The following is an 18,230-nucleotide window of genomic DNA, read 5'->3' as shown; positions in this document are numbered from 1 at the left end:
TTGCCTAAAAGAAGGGGTGACAGGAATGAACTTGAGACTCTAGCTGATGGCTGAGCTCTCAAGATCGTTGATCATGAAATGAAAAGGAGACCAGTCCGCAGGGTTGTGTGGCACGAATCATTGCAGAGCTGGGTTTTGCCAGCATTGGGGTTTTCCCAGGTGACCTTTGCCCTTCTTTCCACCAAAAGTGGCTTGTTGATGGTTTAGTTGTCAATGATCATGAACAGTAAGGTCTCTTAGCAAGATTTAGACCTGAGACGCTGGAGACCAGACTGAGTAAATTCTTGCCCCTGCTCTGCTGAAGGGAGTCCTCTTGTGGCTTTCAGATTTCCGACTACATGATGGTGCCTGACACGGCCACCCTGTCCGAGCGGCTGCGAGTGTGTCTCCAGGAGGGTGATGAGAACCCGAGGGACTTCACCACCCTCTTCGACCTGTCCATTTACCAGCTGGATACCACTTCCCTCCCCAAGGTCATCAAGTCAGTACCACGGCTCTCTCTGCTGCTCCACGCTCCATTCCGAGTGATTGGTTTGAAGACACGAGCCCGGGGATGGGAGTGAAGGTCATGGCGAGCATGATGTGCAAACTGTGTCCTGAGATCTGGATGAGGTCGGCCTGATGAGGTCGGTTGAAACAGTTGGGAGATTGGGAGGGGGCTTGATGCCAAGGCAACTGCCAGCAGTTACCAGCCCCTGCTGTGTTCCAGGCTCCCTCTTGGGCATTTAGAGAAACCAGCTTGTTCGGGTTTGCCCAGGACTTTCCTGGTCTTAGCACAGAGAGTCCCATGTCCCAGGAACCCCCTCAGGAAATTAAGAAGGTTAGTCGCCCTCTGAGCACTCCACGTTGTTCTGTCATTGAATGCTTTCAGTAGTCCTCTGAGTTACCTGCCTCATTTCCAGCTGAGTGTAGAGAGGGTTGGACTCTCCCAAGGTGGAGGCAGGGATTTTAGGCCAGGCCTGAGCGACTTTCAGGCCAGTGCTTGACCCCGTTTCATTGCCTGCTTTGTTGTTGTTGGTTTCCATCCCTAATGACAGGGGCAGGGACTGACATTTTTGAGCATCTTTAGCCTGGCCAGCATCTGCATCTGGATAAACCAAAGGCTCAGGGCATGGCTACAGATGATGGTCTCACGTCCTGCCCCTGTATTTACGTTCAGGGTCAACAGGGACTTAGAGAGCTCTGTGCCAAGCACCACACCCAAAGTTCATGGTCTTATGGAGGAGACAGAGAAACGCTGTGATGCAGGGTTATTGTACTAATGCTAAATGTGAAATAAGACTGGAGGCCATAGGGAGTTCCTGCTGTGGCACAGTGGGTTAAGAATCCAGCTGCAACGGCTTTGCTCGCAGCTGTGGCTTGGATTCAGTCCCGGCCCGGAACTTCCATATGCTGTGGGTGTGGCCATAGAACAAATAAACAAAAAACAATGGAGGCCATGGGCATAATGAGGTAAGAGGATTCAATTTTGACTGGGGTGAGCAGGGAAGGCTTTCTGAAAGAGGGGCTCCAACCAGGCATCAGTTATTTCATCAAACATTTCTTGGTGGCCTGTGTCTGCTTGGTGCTCTGCTGGGTCCTGCAGTTTAAAAGGTGAGGAAAATCCCTCACCTTTTATTGGGAGAGAGCTTTCTGCAGGGAGGTGGCTTTACGAGCAAAGGTAGGGTGTGTCTAGGTAAGGAAGTTTATGCCTTTTTTTTTTTTTTTTTTTGCTTTTTAGGGCCACACCCATGGCGTATGGAAGTTCCCAGGCTAGGGATTGAATTGGAACTGCAGCTGCCAGCCTGCGCCACAGTCATAGCAACACAGGATCCAAGCCAAGTCTGTGACCTATACCACAGCTCACAGCAGCACCAGATCCTTAACCCATTGAGTGAGGCCAGGGATTGAACCCTCAACCTCATGGTTACTAGTCAAGATTTGTTTCCGCTGAGCCACCACGGGAACTCCAGAAGTTTATTCCTAATTGCCATTTGAACTGCATTTAGCCCTGACTTCTAATAAGTGCCATGTAAGTTTTTTATGTACATTGCTTTATCATGTAATAATCATATCAGAACACTGAAGCACACACAGCTAGCTTTTGGTGGGGTCTAAATTTGAATCTGGCCAACCTTAACCCTGAATGTGGTACATGTTGGTTACTAGTAGGAGGGAGGTGGTGAGCTGAGGGGAGAAAGAGAAGACTTATGGCATTTGTTTTATTGTTAAATACACAGTCAGGGAGTTCCCGACGTGGCTTAGTGGTTAACAAACCCAACTACAATCCATGAGGATGCAGTTTCGATCCCTGGCCTAGCTTGGTGGGTTGAGGATCTGGTGTGGCCATGAGCTGTGGTGTAGGTCGCAGATGTGGCTGGGATCTGGCATTGCTATGGCTGTGGCATTTGTCCAGCAGCTGCAGCTCCGATTGGACTCCTAGCCTGGGAACCTCCGTATGCTGTGGGTGCGGCCTTAAAAAGCAAAAAATAAATAAATAAATACATAGTTCTATCGAGGGACAGAAAACAGAACATTATGGCTAGGTGACCAAGGCTAGGACTTGGCAGCAGGGTTCTTTGCAGGAGGGCCTTGCGCTTAGAACTACCTCTGACATCGCTCTGCCTTCTGGGTGGACTGAGTTGTGGTGCTTCTGGCTGGCAGGGATTGGCCAGGTCTGAGTTTTAATTTTGCCTTTGTCACTTCCTAATCACATGACCTTGGGAAGCTACATCATCTCTATACCTTTTCCTTAAGAGTTTACACCCAGTGTTACACCCACTGTTTCCTTTTCCTTAAGAGTTTACACCCACTGTCCAGGATTGTTTTGAGGAGTTAAAGAAATGGGTGCCTAGCACTGGGTCAGGCACTGTGCATGGCATGTAGCAGATGCTCCAGAAAAGTCCTTTCTCTTCTCTTCATGGAGATCTTCTGCTCATTGCTAGGAAGGGTGCTCTGCTCCCCATGCACCTGGGAAGAGCGGAGGAGGTGACCAGCAATGAGCTCAGCTAACTGCCCTCCCGCAGTCCGAGACCTCTCTCCTATTTGAAAGCACCCGTGCAAAGGCCAGGGGTGAACTCTGTCTATACCCCTTGGCATTTGCTTGTTTAGATGAGTTTTGAAAGGCCACAAATGAGCATTCAGTTTAAATTGTTGAGTGTATTTTAATTTTCCTCATTCAGAGTTCCTGTTGTGGCTCAGCAGAAACGAATCCGACTAGTATCCATGAGGGTTTGATCCCTGGCCTTGCTCAGTGGGTCAAGGATCCGGTGTTGCCATGAGCTGTGGTGTAGATTGCAGATGCAGCTCAGATCTGGCATTGCTGTGGCTGTGGTGTAGGCTGGCAACTGCAGCTCCAGTTTGGCCCCTAGCCTGGGAGCTTGCATATGCCACACCTACCTGTGGCCCTGAAGGAAAAAAAAAGAAAAAAAAAGGTAATTTTCCTCAATCCCAGAGAAGGTCAGCCAGCTTGCATGATTTGCACCACACAATACGTGTGGAGAGGGTGTGGAGAAAGGGAACCCTGTTACATTATTGGTGGGAATGCAAATTGGTGCAACCACTGTGGAAAACAGTGTGGAGATTCCTCAGAAAACCGTAAGTAGAATTACCATTTGATCCAGCAATCCCTCTCCTGGGCATCTGTCCAGAGAAAACCATGAATTGAAGAGACACATGTACTCCAGTGTTCATTGCAGCACTCTATAATATCCAAGACATGGAAACAATCTAAATGTCCATCGACAGAGGAGTGGATCGAGAAGGTATGGTACATATACACATGGAATGTTACTCAGCCATTAAAAGGAAGGAAATAATGGCATTTGCAGCCACATGGTTGGACCTAGAAATTCTCATACTACGAGAAGTTGAAGTAAGACACCATCATTGCCATCACATACATGTGAATCTAAAATAAAGGACACAATAAGCTGCCACTTTTTTTTTTTTTTGGCTTTTTTAGGGCCGCACCCACAGCATATGGAAGTTCCCAGGCTAGGGGGTCAAATTGGAGCTGCAGCTGCTGGCCTACACCACAGCCACAGGGATCCGAGCCTTGTTTGCACCCTACACCACAGACCACAGCAATGCCAGATCCTTAACCCACTGAGCAAGGCCAGGAATTGAACCTGCTTCCTCATGGATCTTAGTCAGGTTCATTAAGTGCTGAGCCATGAAAGGAACTCCACAATGAACTTCTTTGCAGAACAGATACTGACTCACAGACTTTGAAAAATTTATGGTTTCCAAAGGAGACAGGTTGGGAGGTGGAGGTAAGGGCTGGGGCTTTGGGATGGAAATGCTATAAAATTGGGTTGTGATGATCGTTGTACAACTGTAAATGTAATAAAATTCATGAAGTTAAAAAAAAAAGACAATTTGCACCATAGTGCAAAAGGTCAAATGAATGTTTGGGAGAATAGAGGCAAAGGGGAAGCTGCAGTAAAAAACTACCACAGGTGAGTTCCCTGGTGGCTCAGAAGGTTAAGGATCCAGTCTTGTCACTGCAACAGCTTGAGTTGCTGCTGTGTGGCACAGGTTTGCTCCCTGACCCGGAACTTTACATGCTGAAGACACAGACAAAAAAAAAAAAAAAATACCGCAGGGGAAGGTCAGAACTTGAGTCTGTAAACTCATTCCCATGGTGCTCTCCTCTGGCTGTCCTGCTATTCTGGCACAAGTGCCTGGCACCCTTTTCCTTGTTCTCCTTGCTCTTGCCTCTGTCTGGGACACCTCCGAGGATGACCATATGATCTGTTCCTCCCTTTGCTCTGGGCTGCTCTGACAGGCCACACACTCTGCCCCTCCCCCGTCTCTGTACCTCTCTCCTGATCTGCTTCTTGTAATGCTTATTAATACCTGGCATCTTGGCTTTTGTTTATTGGGTGTCTCTCTTCTCCTGGAATGTCACTTCTATGAGGGCCTGCCTTGTCTCTCTTTTCCCCTGATGCTCTACTCCTGGTGCCTAAAACTGCCTGGTACTTAGTAGGTGCAGTAAACCTTTGTGGAGTGAACGAGCACACAGAAATGCATATCTTACAGATCTGTTCAGTTGCCAGCAGCAGACTTCAGGTTTGACTCCTGTCTGTTGATGGTGAAACAAATAAGGAAGCACAGTGAGTTGCCAGATTCACAGCGTCTACTAGGTCAAAATTAAAAGCCTGTTTAGGAGTTCCCACTGTGGCTCAGCGGTAGTGAACCCGACTAGTAACCATGAGGATGAGGGTTCAATCCCTGGCTTCGCTCAGTGGGTCAAGGATCCAGCTTTGCTGTGAGCAGTGGTGTAGGCCATAGATGCAGCTCAGATCCTGAGTTGCTGTGGCTGTGGTGTAGGCCGGCAGCTGCAGCTCCGATTTGACCCCTAGTCTGGGAATTTCCTGGGTGTGGGCCTAAAGAAAAAAAAAGCCTATTTAGGAGAACCTTAATATGAAACTTGAAAGCAAGAACTTTCCCTTTCAGTTGTCAATAAAGTCACGACGTCTGCTACTGGAGAGAAGAGTCCCCAGAGGATCATTGCATTGTGTCTACCAACACAGCGTGTGTGCGTTTATGCTGAACCTCCTGATTTGGTGAAGAGCACGGTGTGGTCAATTAAACGTGCTTTGCCACAGGGTCTCATCTTGATTCCCGTTTTTTTAATCTTCTTGTTAACACAGAGCTCACGAACAGCTCAACGTGAAGCATGAACCTCTCCAGCTCATCCAACCTCAGTTTGAGACACCGCTGCCCACCCTTCAGCCCGCAGTGAGTAGCTGTATGTCGGGCATCCCACTGCAGGGCCGGGCTGTCTGCCCTTCCCCTGCCAGCTGACCTCACTTGGTTTCTCTGGCTCCGAACGTGCACAGAGACCATTAGCATTCTATAGGGCCTCCCGATTGCTCTAGTTCCCAGGTGAGAAGTCAAGGGCATAGACCTTTCTGGCCCTTCAGTGTTTCCCATCTCGTGGGCTTGGAGGGTATCTGTGAGAACTGGGTAAAAAAGGAGGAAGAGCTTTGAGCTTTCCAGGCAGGGGCATTGAGATTCACAGCGCAGTTCTTACAGCCCAAGGGCAGTCTACAGGTTATATTTCAACATTCTAGTTCTGCATGGATTCCACTTGCCTTCAAAATTGTCATATCCCACCTCGTTCTGGAATATCATGAGCCAGTTGGCTTCATCTTGGTAGCTTGAAAATTGGCTATGGCGAAAGTATTTACAAAACAGAAAATGACAAATGCTACAGATCAGGCCTTTTGTTTTCTTTTGTTTCTCTTTGTTTTTTGCTTTTTAGGGCCACATGTGTGGTATATGGAAGTTCCCAGGCTAGTTGTAAAATTGGCGCTGCAGCCACTGGCCTATGTCATCCACAGCAACACAGCATCCAAGCAGCATCTGCAACCCACACCACAGCTGGCAGCAACGCTGGATCCTTAACCTAATGAGTGGAGTCTGGGATCAAACCCACATCCTCACAGTTACTAGTTGGGTCCATTACTGCTGAGTCACAGTGGAACTCCTCAGGCCTTTTGTTGTGAATGATAGTTCAACATTTATGAGAGTGCCACTGGTTCATACCTGCAAATTCTGGCTCCGAGTTCAGCACGTGGTACATTAATCTACATTTGTTTCCCCAGTTTCTATCCCTAAAGAACTCAGGATTAGGTGAGAAACAACTTGTAGAATCAAATATTCAACACAAATAAACCCTATAAGCCCCAAGCCTTGTGTTCTTGCACGAGTTAATGGGCCCTGGCACAGCGTGGCCAGTTCCGGGTGGTGGGGCTGGTTCTGCTGAGTTGCTTACAGTGGACTGTCGTCTTGCTTGCTGTATTCTCATGGGTCAGGGCAGAAGGAGGTGCGGGGCGCTGGGTGGGTCTCCCAGGAAGGGCTGAGTTGGCCTCTCCTCCTTTTCCCTGCGTCGCATCACTGTCAGTTATGGCTTTGGTTGTGCTCTTTCATGAAAGACCTTACTGCCTCTTAGGTTTTCCCGCCGAGTTTCAGGGAACTACCACCTCCTCCACTGGAGCTGTTTGACTTAGACGAGACGTTCTCCTCCGAGAAGGCCCGGCTTGCTCAGATTACCAATAAGTGTGAGTTGGGTCAAATTTTTGTTTTCCTTTGTGAGTTTTATTACATTGTGAATTTCTGAGATTTTGCCATGAGAGAAAGCTTAGAGTTTGTTTAGGGAGAATGCAATATGGATGGGAATATAAAATTACAATTTTTGTTTATTTCATGTAAATGATGTTGATTGTTTCTCTAGAGGCCAGTTAGCACATGGTACCAAGCAAGCCACAGACTCAGCTTTGATTCCTATGGGTCTTTAGTTCTGTCCTGAGTGACCCCAGGATGAAATCTGACCCTGGCCGCCATTCAGCAAATCTAGGCTATTGGTCGTAGGAGCAGTTGAATGAGAAAATTCAGGCGTTCCCGTTGTGGCTCAGCAATAACAAACCTGACTCATATCCATGAGGACACGGGTTTGATTCCTGGCCTCAATAAGTGAGTTAAGGATCCAGTGTTGCTGCAAGCTGCGTCATAGGTCACAGATGTGGCTCAGATCTAGCATTGCTTCGGCTGTGGCTGCAGCTCTGATTCAACCCCTAGACTGGGAACTTCTATATGCCGCAAGTGCGGCCCTAAAAAGACCAAAAAACCTTTTTTTTAAGTAAAAATTTTTAAAAACTTGAATTTGTAATAGGCTTAGTGTTCCCTTTCGGGGCAACAAGAGTAAGTTGTGCCACATTCAATCAACGGGACGATACGTAGTCATTATAAGAGAGGTTTACAGAGGCTAGGGAGGGGGTGACACTAAGAGAATGTCAGTGAGATTTCTCAATGGAGAAAGCAGAATATAAAGCTGTACTTATAGTAGGATCCCAATTATGTGAACATCTGTATGTGCTCAGAGACCAGAAAGGAGTATGCAAAAATGAAAATAGTTCCGTGTTAGACACCTTCACTGCATCTCTGTTCTGTGCCAGGCATTGTGGTAGGTGCTGGGCAGTCAGAAATTTGTAAGACTCAGTAATTACTCCAGTAGGGATATTAGACCTGTGATGGATCGGTTGCTTTGATCCAGCATTTCTGTTTCTAGTAATATATCCTACAGAAATCCTTGTAGAAATTCAAAACAAAAAAGATATATCTATAGAGATATTAATTGTAGTGTTCAAAAAATTGACAGCCATCTAATGGTCCATCAGTAGGAGGGTTAGTTAAAAAAAAAAATGAAACATGATGGAGTTCCCATCATGGCTCAGCGGTAACACACTCGACTAGTATCGATGAGGATGCGGGTTCAATCCCTGGCCTTGCTCAGTGGGTTAAGGATCTGGTGTTGCTGTGAGCTGTGTAGGTTGCAGATACAGCTCAGATCCTGTGTTGCTGTGGCTGTGGTGTAGGCCAGCAGCTGTAGCTCCGATTCAGTCCCTAGCCTGGGAACTTCCATATGCTACAGGCGTGGCCCTAAAAAGGGAAAAAAAAAAAAAAATGAAGCAGGAGTTTCTGTTGTGGCTCAGCAGGTTAAGAACATATACTGTCCATAAGGATGCAGGTTCAATCGCTGGCCTTGCTCAGGGGGTTAAGGATCCAGTGTGGCTGCAAGCTACAGCATAGGTCACAGATGTGGTTCAGATCCTGTGTTGCTGTGGCTGTGGTATAGGTGGCAGCTCCAGCTCCCATTTGACTCCTAGTCAGAGAACTTCCATATGTCACAGGAGCAGCCCTAAAAAGTAAAAAGAAAAAAATTGGAATATACATCTCTTAAAAGAAAGATATGGACCAAAGCTTTGACATGGAATGTCCATGTTACATCATTAAATGATGAAGGCAACTTACAGAACTATTATAGTTTTGGGGTTTTTTTTTTTTTTTCTCTTTAGAGCCACACCCATGGCATATGGAGGTTCCCAGGCTAGGGGTTGAATTGGAGCTACAGCTGCTGGTCTACACCACAGCCTCCGCAACACAGGATCCAAGCCTCATCTGTGACCTGCACCACAACTCAGAACAATGCCAGATCCTTAACCCACTGAGCAAGGCAAGAGATCAAACCTGTGTCCTCATAGATGCTAGTCAGATTCGTTAACCACTGAGCCATGACAGAAACTCCCAGAGCTACTATAGTTTGAGTCCATTTTGTACACATATGTATAAGTGCACAGGTATACATGGCAGTAATTACCCTTGGTAATATTGGTGGGAATAGAGCTGAGAGATCATTTCTATCATAACTTTAAAAATGCAAATCAGGCTTTTCTGACCCTAACTCCCCCTGATGATAAAACTGTACTCACCTGATCCTGGGGGCAGAGCCTCCTAGCCTGTCAGCTTACATCTCTCATGAGTGTCCTATCTTAATAAATCTACTTCTTGCCTATAAAATAAATAAATAAATAAATAAATAAAAATAAAAATGCAAATCAGGAGTTCCCGTCGTGGCTCAGCATAAACAAATCCAACTAGGAACCATGAGGTTGTGGGTTCGATCCCTGGCCTCGCTCAGTGGGTTAAGAATCTGGTGTTGCTGTAAGCTGTGGTGTAGGTTGCAGACATGGCTCAGGTCTGGCGTCGCTGTGGCTGTGGTGCAGGCGGGTAGCTGTAGCTCCGATTAGACCCCTTGCCTGGGAACCTTCATATGCTGCAGGTGTGGCCCTAAAAAGCAAAAATAAATAAATAGATACAATTTTTTTTTTTTGTCTTTTTGCTATTTCTTGGGCTGCTCCCACGGCATATGGAAGTTCCCAGGCTAGGGGTCTAATCGGAGCTATAGCCCCCAGCCTATGCTAGAGCCACAGCAACATGGGATCCGAGCCATGTCTGCGACCTACACCACAGCTCACAGCAACGCCAGATCATAACCCACTGAGCAAGGGCAGGGACCGAACCTGCAACCTCATGGTTCCTAGTCGGATTTGTTAACCACTGCGCCACGACGGGAACTCCAGTATTTTTTTAAAGTTGTAATTCTCACTTAAAATTTAAAAAAAAAATGCAAATCAGGGGGAAAAAAGAAATTACGTATAGTGGGGGTTCCCGTTGTGGTGCACTACAAACTAATCTGACTAGTATCCTTGAGGATGTGGGTTCAATCCCTGGCCGGTCAGTGGATCGGGGATCCAGCGTTGCTGTGAACTGCAGTGTAGGTCACAGACATGGCTTGGATTCCCTGTTGCTGTGGCTGTGGTGTAGGCCAGCAGCTGTCGCTCCGATTTGACCCCTAGCCTAGGAAGTTCCTTATGCCTCTGGTGTGGCCCTAAAAAGAAAAAAAAGAAAAAAAAAAAACCCAGAAATTACAGTATAGTGTAAGAAGGGCAGTAATGGCTGTCCATCCTTAATAAAGGGTTGGGGGTAATTTCACTGAGATATGCTGTTGGTAGGATTATGGGTAATTTTTTTCCTTTCTTTCCTTTCCTATAACATTGCTATTGTAAATGCTATTCGAAATACCCTTGTCCTTCTCATAATGGTCCTGTGGCATTCAGAGAATGATAATTTGATGCCCTACTAGTTGCTCCTGTTCTTTGTAATATAGGAATGTGGGATCTGGGAAGAGCAAGTCAGAACCAGTCCAGCTTTATTCTAATTACGAGTGTCACACTTTTGTTCTAATTTACAAAAGCAGCACATCAGAGATCTCCGGTTTGTCCCCGTTTAAGTCCTTTGGTCACATTACTTTAGGATGAGGTCAGTGATCTTGAGAGATGTGGAAACCTGACAGGGACACCCAAGTATCAACTGAGTCCTTGTAGGGTCAAGGGTGAATCTAACTGCCCCAACTGTGCTTAGGTACTGAAGACGACCTGGAATTCTACATCAGGAAGTGTGGTGACATTCTTGGAGTCACCAATAAACTACCAAAGGACCAACAAGATGCCAAACATATCCTTGAGCATATCTTCTTCCAAGTGGTGGAGTTCAAGAAATTGAACCAGGTACAGAGCCCAGAAGGCCCACTGAAGTGGGGGCCCTGCTACTGGTAGTATCATCCGTAAACTGGACTTCTCATGTTCCATTCCGTTCACTCATTCCGCAGATATTTCAGTATCAGGGAACAAGACAGGTAATGATCCCTGCTCTTATTGAGCGTATATTCTAGCTGGAGGAGGTAGTGAACAATAAACGTAATATATAAGTAAGTCATGTAGGATGCTCGGAGATAAGTGCTATGAAGAAGTAGAGCAGGGTCAGAGGGATGAGTGTGTGGAGAGTGGCAGTATTAGATATGGTAGTCAGGGTAGAGCTGATGTGGGAGCAAAGACCTGAAGGCATGCAGGGATTGGCCATGGCGATGCTGGAGGATGAATGTCCCAGGCAGAGAGAAGACCTGTGCAGAGTCCCTAAGGCTGGGCTCTGTCTGGTTTGTTTGAGGGACAGCAGTGATACCTGTGTGGCTGGAGAACTGAGCCAAGGATGGAGCAGCAGGATGTGAGGTCAGCACCTTATGTTAGAAATCATCTTATCCTGAGGACCAAGAGTTTAAAAGTTATGCCCGCGGAGTTCCCGTCATGACCCAGTGGTAAGGAACCTGACTGGTATCCATGAGGATGAGATACCAGTCCCTGGCCTTGCTCAGTGGGTTAAGGATCTGGAGTTGCTGTGAACTGTGATGTAGGACACAGACGTGGCTTGGATCTGGTGCTGCTATGGCTGTGGTGTAGGCTGGCAGCTACAGCTCTGATGTGACCCCTAGCCTGGGAACCTCCATATGCCTTGGGTGTGGCCCTAAAAAGACAGAAAAAAATTATGCCTGGCCTTCATCTTGTCTATCCCTGGACAAGATTTCTAAAATTAAATGTCCAACCACAGTTGGTAAATGGGCATTTATTTATATACTACTGATGGGGGAATAGGGTGGTCCTGGTTTTCTGGAGATGTTTTTTTATAATATCATTCAGAAACCCTAAAAATACACACACACACCCCTCTTGACCAAGCAATTCTAATCCTCAGAACATAATCTTGAATGTGTGTAGATTTACTAGTCAGGACGATCAGTGCAGCAATGTTTTAATAGAAGAAAAATCATCAGTAGAGAACTGGTTAGATGCCTAGGGTGCATCCATAAGACTAAGAATGTTTAAGGACTTGGGAAGACATTCATGGTACAGTAAATGGGATGAGTAATGGGCTATAAAACAGTATTAAAAAGTTCATTTTTCTTTAATATATGTATGTATGCCAAGTGGGAAGACGAATTCGGATCTGAGCCACTATTGGCAGGGGGGTGGCTCTACTGGGTAGAGTGCATGCCTCACATGTACCACATGGTGCTACATGTCTGAGCTATGGCAGTGAACAAGATGAACGCAGTCCCTGCTGCCTGTGAGCTCCATACAGTGAGGGAGACAGGAATGTGTGTGCAATTACACTGCTCTGAGATAAATGGCAGCAAGGGAACTCTGAGGCCAGATATTGATATATTTGCTCAGCACCGAAATGTGAGATGGCACTCAGGTCGACTCCCAACAGTCCTGACCCTGGTGGCAAGGCAGTGCAGGCCCCCAAGGCCAAGGTAAGAAGTCTGGTGTGGTATTTGCTTCAGTACCTTCACCTGTATCTGCTCTCCACATCATGGTGGCCAGTGAGTGGTGGGCTGTGGTCAGAGCCCTGTCCTGATAGTGAAAACTTGATCCGTGGACTGGATTTGGCCTTAAAGCCAGAGATTACCTATGTGTCCCAAATAATGATTCAGAATCTCTAATGAAAGTCCAAGCAACAAAGAGTTCACATTTCAGGTTTTGTACTAAAATACTAAAATTCTCTTATATTCCTTCATTCAGGAACATGATATTGATACAAGTGAAACGGCATTCCAGAGCAATTTCTGAGGACCAAGGCTCTTGAAGCATTTTCTGCCTCCTGATTCTCTGTAAACTTTTTGAACTGTCCCTCAGTTCCTTAGCACAACTGTCAATACGGTCTTTCATCTGCCAGCTGTGGAAGGTCTGTGCATCTTTTGCAGCGTTCAGAGAGGGATGACATTTCTAACTTACAAGATCCTTATATAAGATACATTCTATTTTTTAAATTAAATCTGTTTGAATATGTATTTTTATAATTTATTCATGTCTTTCATTGAAATCTTTTAACTCTAGTTCTAGATTTCAGTCGCTTTTACCAAAAGCATAAATAATTCTCAAGATAATACCATACAGCTTTTGGACTAGTTCATAAGGATAGAAAACAAACTTAACTCAGTCTGTTTGCCCCGCTGTCCCTAATGAAAGAGGTAAAATAGTAGATAGGTATCTCCCTAACATAGGCCATTCACCCCTTCTCCCAGCTACCCACAGGCAGAATCATTTGGAGGCTGTTTTCTCCACCCATACTTTGTCCCCTGCCTCTGAGCTCCTGAACTACTCAATTCCTCAGGAATTATTTCAGGTTATAATGAAGGGCAAGGGGAGTTCCCCTCGTGGTGCAGTGGTTAACGAATCTGACTAGGAACCATGAGGTTGCGGGTTCCATCCCTGGCCTCGCTCAGTGGGTTAAGGATCCAGCGTTGCCCTGAGCTGTGGTGTAGGTCGCAGACGCGGCTTGGATCCCGTGTTGCTGTGGCTCTGGCGTAGGCTGGCAGCTACAGCTCCGATTGGACCCCTAGCCTGGGAACCTCCATATGCCACGGGAGCGGCTCAAGAAATGGCAAAAAGACAAAAAAAAAAAAGGGCAAAATGTGATAATTTGTTCCAAGGACAGTGGGAGAGACTACCTGTTTGAATGGGGCATTGATCTGGAAATGCACAGCAGTGTACTGGTACCCTGGGAACCAGCCTTGAGGAAAGCCTGAAAGCCAGATAGAGGATTATAGAACCAAGTTCTTGTTGTGGCTCAGCAGGTTAAGAACCTGAGTAGTATCCATGAGAATGCAGGTTTGATCTCTGGCCTCAATCATTGTGTTAAAGGATCTGGCATTGCTGTGAGCTGAGGTGTAGGTCAGAGGTGGCTTGGATCCCTCATGCTGTGGCTGTGCAGTAAGCAGGTAGCTGCAGTTCTGATTCGACCCCTAGCCTGGGAACTTCCATATGCTGCAGATGCAGCCCTGAAAAAAAAAAAAAAAAAAGAAAGCAAAGACAAAAATTACAGAACCACTTCCAGTGTATAAGGGATGTGGTGCAATAGGCCTAGCTTAGCTGGTGGGTTCAATAAAGATGGGAATTGTGGAAGGAAGGCCCTTTGGGAGAGTATATTTGTTGAACTCAAATACATCTCTAATCAGAGAAATGTTAGTGTCAAAATGAAAAGGAGAAAACAATGATAAAATGGTATGTGTGGGTGACAAAAGGTCTCTCCTCCTCCAAGAGAAAATTTGTGGTATCTTTTAAGATAGATCATAGTCTACTGTGTGGCTTTTGCTAGGTTACTTCTTATTCATAAAACCATATATGAGAGGTTTTCAAACTCTCCCTTAAAAGGTCCTAGAGCGCTGCCTATGCCTTAAAAATTTTTTTAATTTTTTTAAATAAAAAAAAATTTTAGGTAATACTTAAGCACGGAATGTTAAAGAGAGAATTTCACCCTCTTCAACCATTCAGTTTCCCTTTCTTCAACTAACGTTATTAATTTCTTCCGCTGCCTTCAAGAGACAGGAAGAGGGAGTTCCCGTCATGGCTCAGTGGTTAACGAATCCGACTAGGAACCATGAGGTTGCGGGTTCGATTCCTGGCCTTGCTCAGTGGGTTAAGGATCTGGCATTGCCGTCAGCTGTGGTGTAGGTCGCAGACATGGCTCGGATCCCACGTTGCTGTGGCTCTGGCATAGGCTGGCGGCTACAGCTCCAATTAGACCCCTAGCCTGGGAACCTCCATATGCCACGAGTGTGGCCTTAGAAAAGACAAAAAGGCAAATAAAATAAAAAATAAAAGTTAAAAAAAAGAGACAGGAAGAAATATATACTTTAAAAAGAATAATAAATCTTGCTCATACCAAATTTTAACAGGAAGCCTACTGTTTCATCTTAGGGCTGCACACAGCCCAGACCTCGTAAGAGTCGCAAACGGTGACAGATAGCATAAAGGAAACTTTCAGTGTCAGCAGCCTGTCCAGGGCTGACGATCCACACCAGGAGTCAGACCATTAGAAACCGAAGGGGGTCAACCGGGCTCCTGGCCGTGACAGCCACAGCGTCCCGGCCCCCCGCGACTTACCCACCCTGCTCCCTCTTCTCCCCTGGGCCTTTCTTTCACCCGTCCTCCCACGACCCGAACCGGTAAGCTCCCAGTGACCCTGGATGGTTCCAAGGACGAAGGATCGGAGGGCGAGGCACGGGCGCAAGGAGAGGCCTCGGGAGTTCGAGAGTCCAGCAGCCGCGCCTTCTAGTGACGTCAAGAGGCGCGACTCCCGCGGTCACTCGCCTGGCGCCCGAGCCCGAGCGCGCGCCGGAAGTGGGCGCGCAGTGGGCAGAGACGCCCGCCTAGTGATTCGGGAACTTGGGGTTGTCACACTTTGTTTACTAGTTGAGGCGCCTCGAAACAGGTGATGCGCGAGGCGAGAAACTGCCAGGTGGACTGCAAGGCCTGACTTTTTTTCGCTCCTTCTTCGCAGAGGAAGGTGATGTTGCCTTCTAGTGCGGCCGTGGGGCCTGGCCGGGCTGGACTGTGCAGGTGGTTTCCACCGGCCTCTGAACAAAGCCCTGGCGTCCATCGGCTGTTCCCTCCCTGACTTTGTGCCCTGACTCCTTAATCCTTCCCTCCTTGATTCTGAACTGCAAGTGGCCACGTTACAAAAGGAGGAACTAAGTGTTTGCGAAAACTGATGCCCCGGAAAGCCCAGGGTAAGAAGTCAGAGGCGTGGGCGTGGGGGGACGTGGTGTGCGTGTATAAAGCATTTAAAGCACCCCAGGGTCCTGGCACTAGTCTTCAAGTCTCATCTCCTTTATCAGGAATGCAAGAGGTTTGGATTCGATGGTGTCTTTTTTTGCTGTCTTAGGGCCGTACCCACGGTATATGGAAGTTACCAGGCTAGAGCCGCGGCAACACCGGATCCTGATCCAAGCAGCCACTGCAACCTACACAGCACCTTTTGGCAAGATCGGATCCACTGAGAGAGTATAATGATCGAACTCGCATCCTCATGGATACTAGTCGGGTTCTTAACCCACTGAGCCACAACTGGAACTCCTGGATTAGATGGTTTCTAAGAGACCAAATTCTTACCCTTTGCAGTTGTATAAAGGAGGACTTGGGGCCGGCATGAGCCTGGACAAACCGAGGCAGGGTTGGTTGCCCTGTGCTGTAGTCAGTAACCCCACACTTCTGCCAGTGATCGGGGAGGGACCTGTAAAGGAATGCAAATGCAAATCCCTCCAGGCGTCTTCATGTCCCTTTGTAATCCTTTTCCTACAACCACTGTCACTTTAGATTGGTTCTGTCACTGTTGATTGATTTGCAGTTTCTAGAGTTGTCTATTAATGGTATCACAGTGTGTACATGTTGGCTTCTTTCAGCATAATTATTTTGAGGTTCATATTGTATAAATAATTCCTTTTTATTGTTAGAGCAGTATTCCACCCTGTGGAAATAATTGTTTTATGTCTGTAATTCTTGTTTTTCCAGTTACCTGTTGATAGACATTTGAGTTGTTTCCAATTTGGGGCTATTGCAAATAAAGCTATGTAAAAGTCTCAGTGTGGACATGTGCATTCATTTTTCTTGGCTCCATATGGCTGGGTCCATGTTAGGTGTGTGTTTATAAAAAATTGGTGAATTATTCCCATACTGATTGTAGAGTTTCACATTCCCACCAGCAGTATTTGACAAATCTGATTACTCCCCCTCTTCACTAACATTTGATATGATTAATCTTTTTAGTCAGCCATTCTAATAGGTGTATCAATCTTACTCTGGTTTTCATTTGCATTTCCCTAATGACATGGTATTGAGCATTTTTTCGTGTGCTTTGCCTCTGGATATATATGTGTTTGTGTGTGTGTGTGTATAATATATAATGTGTGAGATATATATATAAAATTTATGGCTGTACCTGTGGCATACGGAAGTTCCTGGCCAGGGATTGAAACCAAGCTGCAGCTACAGTTGTGGCAACACTGGATCCTTTAACCCACTACACTGGGCCAGGGATTGAAGCCTAGCCAACCTAGCAACTGGAGCCACTGCAGTCAGATTCTTAACCCACTGAGACACAGTGAGCACTCCACCACTGGATATATTTTGAAGGTAGAGTTTGAGTGTGGAGCCAGTAGAATTTGCAGACAGATCATATAAGTGATGTGAAAGAAAAATCAGAAATGTGTTCAACTCTAAGGAGTCGCCCTAGTGGCTCAGCAGGTTAAGTATCTGGCATTGTCACTGCAGCAGCCTGGGTCACTGAACTGGCAAGGGTTTGATCCCTGGCTGGGAAACTTTCACATGCCATGGGCATGGCCAAAAAAAAAAAAAAATGTCTTCAACTCTGGTCAGTCCCTGAGTACTTCCTGGTATTTCTGTCCTTGACATGTACTAGCTGTTCTTTCTGGCCACTTCGCAAATTACTAAATCACCCAGCTCTGAAGAGCCTTCAGTGACCCCTTTGGTTGGTACCCATAGCCCCTACCTTTGTCTTCACTTTTATCAGTCTGATTTTCTGTTTACTCATTGTCTCCTCTATGAGCTGATGAGCTTCTGGAGGGTATGGTTGGTTGGATTGTTTTCTATGGTTGCCCTTGGTGTACCCCAGCCTCAATCATTTCAGCATATTTTCATAAACAGAACTCTTCAGATTTACACTTCAAAGTATGTGTGCTTTGCTTCATGCTGCCTGCTCACTAGCTGTATGATCATAGCAGCTGAACATCTGTGTGCCTCAGTTTCCTTATCTTTAAAATGGGGAGCCTATTGATTGATACCTGCCTCCCATGTGATAAGCATTAAGTGGAAAATGAATGCAAAGTTCTTGGTATGGTGCTGTTCTTTTCTTTCTTTCTTTCTTTCCTTTTTTTGGTCTTTTGAGTGCCTCACTCGAAGCACATGGAGGTTCCTAGGCTAGGGGTGGAATTGGAGCTGTAGCTGCCTGTCTACACCACAGCCACAGCAACTCGGGATCCGAGCTGCGTCTGCAACCTACATCACAGCTCACGGCAATGCTGGATTCTTAACTCACTGAGCAAAGCCAGGGATTGAACCTGTGTCCTCATGGATGCTAATCAGATTGGTTTCCGCTGAACTATGACGGGAACCCTCCAGCTAGTATTTTCTGATCTAACTAGTTTGCTGGTCATTTGTTGGAACTCAAATACAGGTGCTTTGCAAACAGTTAATAATAAAATGTTAATG

General features: G+C 46.3%; 1 protein-coding gene across 4 annotated transcripts in view; it reads left to right on the top strand.

Moving 5' to 3' along the window:
- IFT52 (intraflagellar transport 52) overlaps window positions 1–13,012 on the top strand; it is a 36,631-nt gene extending 23,619 nt beyond the window's left edge. For 2 of the 4 annotated variants that reach the window (XM_047771056.1, XM_047771060.1), the window contains 5 exons: window positions 327–481; window positions 5,637–5,724; window positions 6,941–7,049; window positions 10,750–10,895; window positions 12,744–13,012. In XM_047771056.1, the coding sequence (XP_047627012.1) occupies window positions 327–481; window positions 5,637–5,724; window positions 6,941–7,049; window positions 10,750–10,895; window positions 12,744–12,791 (546 nt within the window). In that variant the 3' untranslated portion in view covers window positions 12,792–13,012. Of the gene's footprint in view, window positions 1–326; window positions 482–5,636; window positions 5,725–6,940; window positions 7,050–10,749; window positions 10,896–11,331; window positions 11,480–12,743 lie in introns of all 4 variants that reach the window. The other 2 variants (XM_047771059.1, XM_047771057.1) reach the window with 2 other exon arrangements.
- The last annotated feature ends 5,218 nt before the right edge of the window (window positions 13,013–18,230 follow it).

The sequence above is a fragment of the Phacochoerus africanus genome, chromosome 3 (assembly GCF_016906955.1).
Source record: "Phacochoerus africanus isolate WHEZ1 chromosome 3, ROS_Pafr_v1, whole genome shotgun sequence".
Taxonomy (NCBI): Eukaryota; Metazoa; Chordata; class Mammalia; order Artiodactyla; family Suidae; genus Phacochoerus; species Phacochoerus africanus.
The sequence above is the reverse complement of the archived record's forward strand: the minus strand, read 5'-3'. Positions and strand labels throughout refer to the sequence as shown.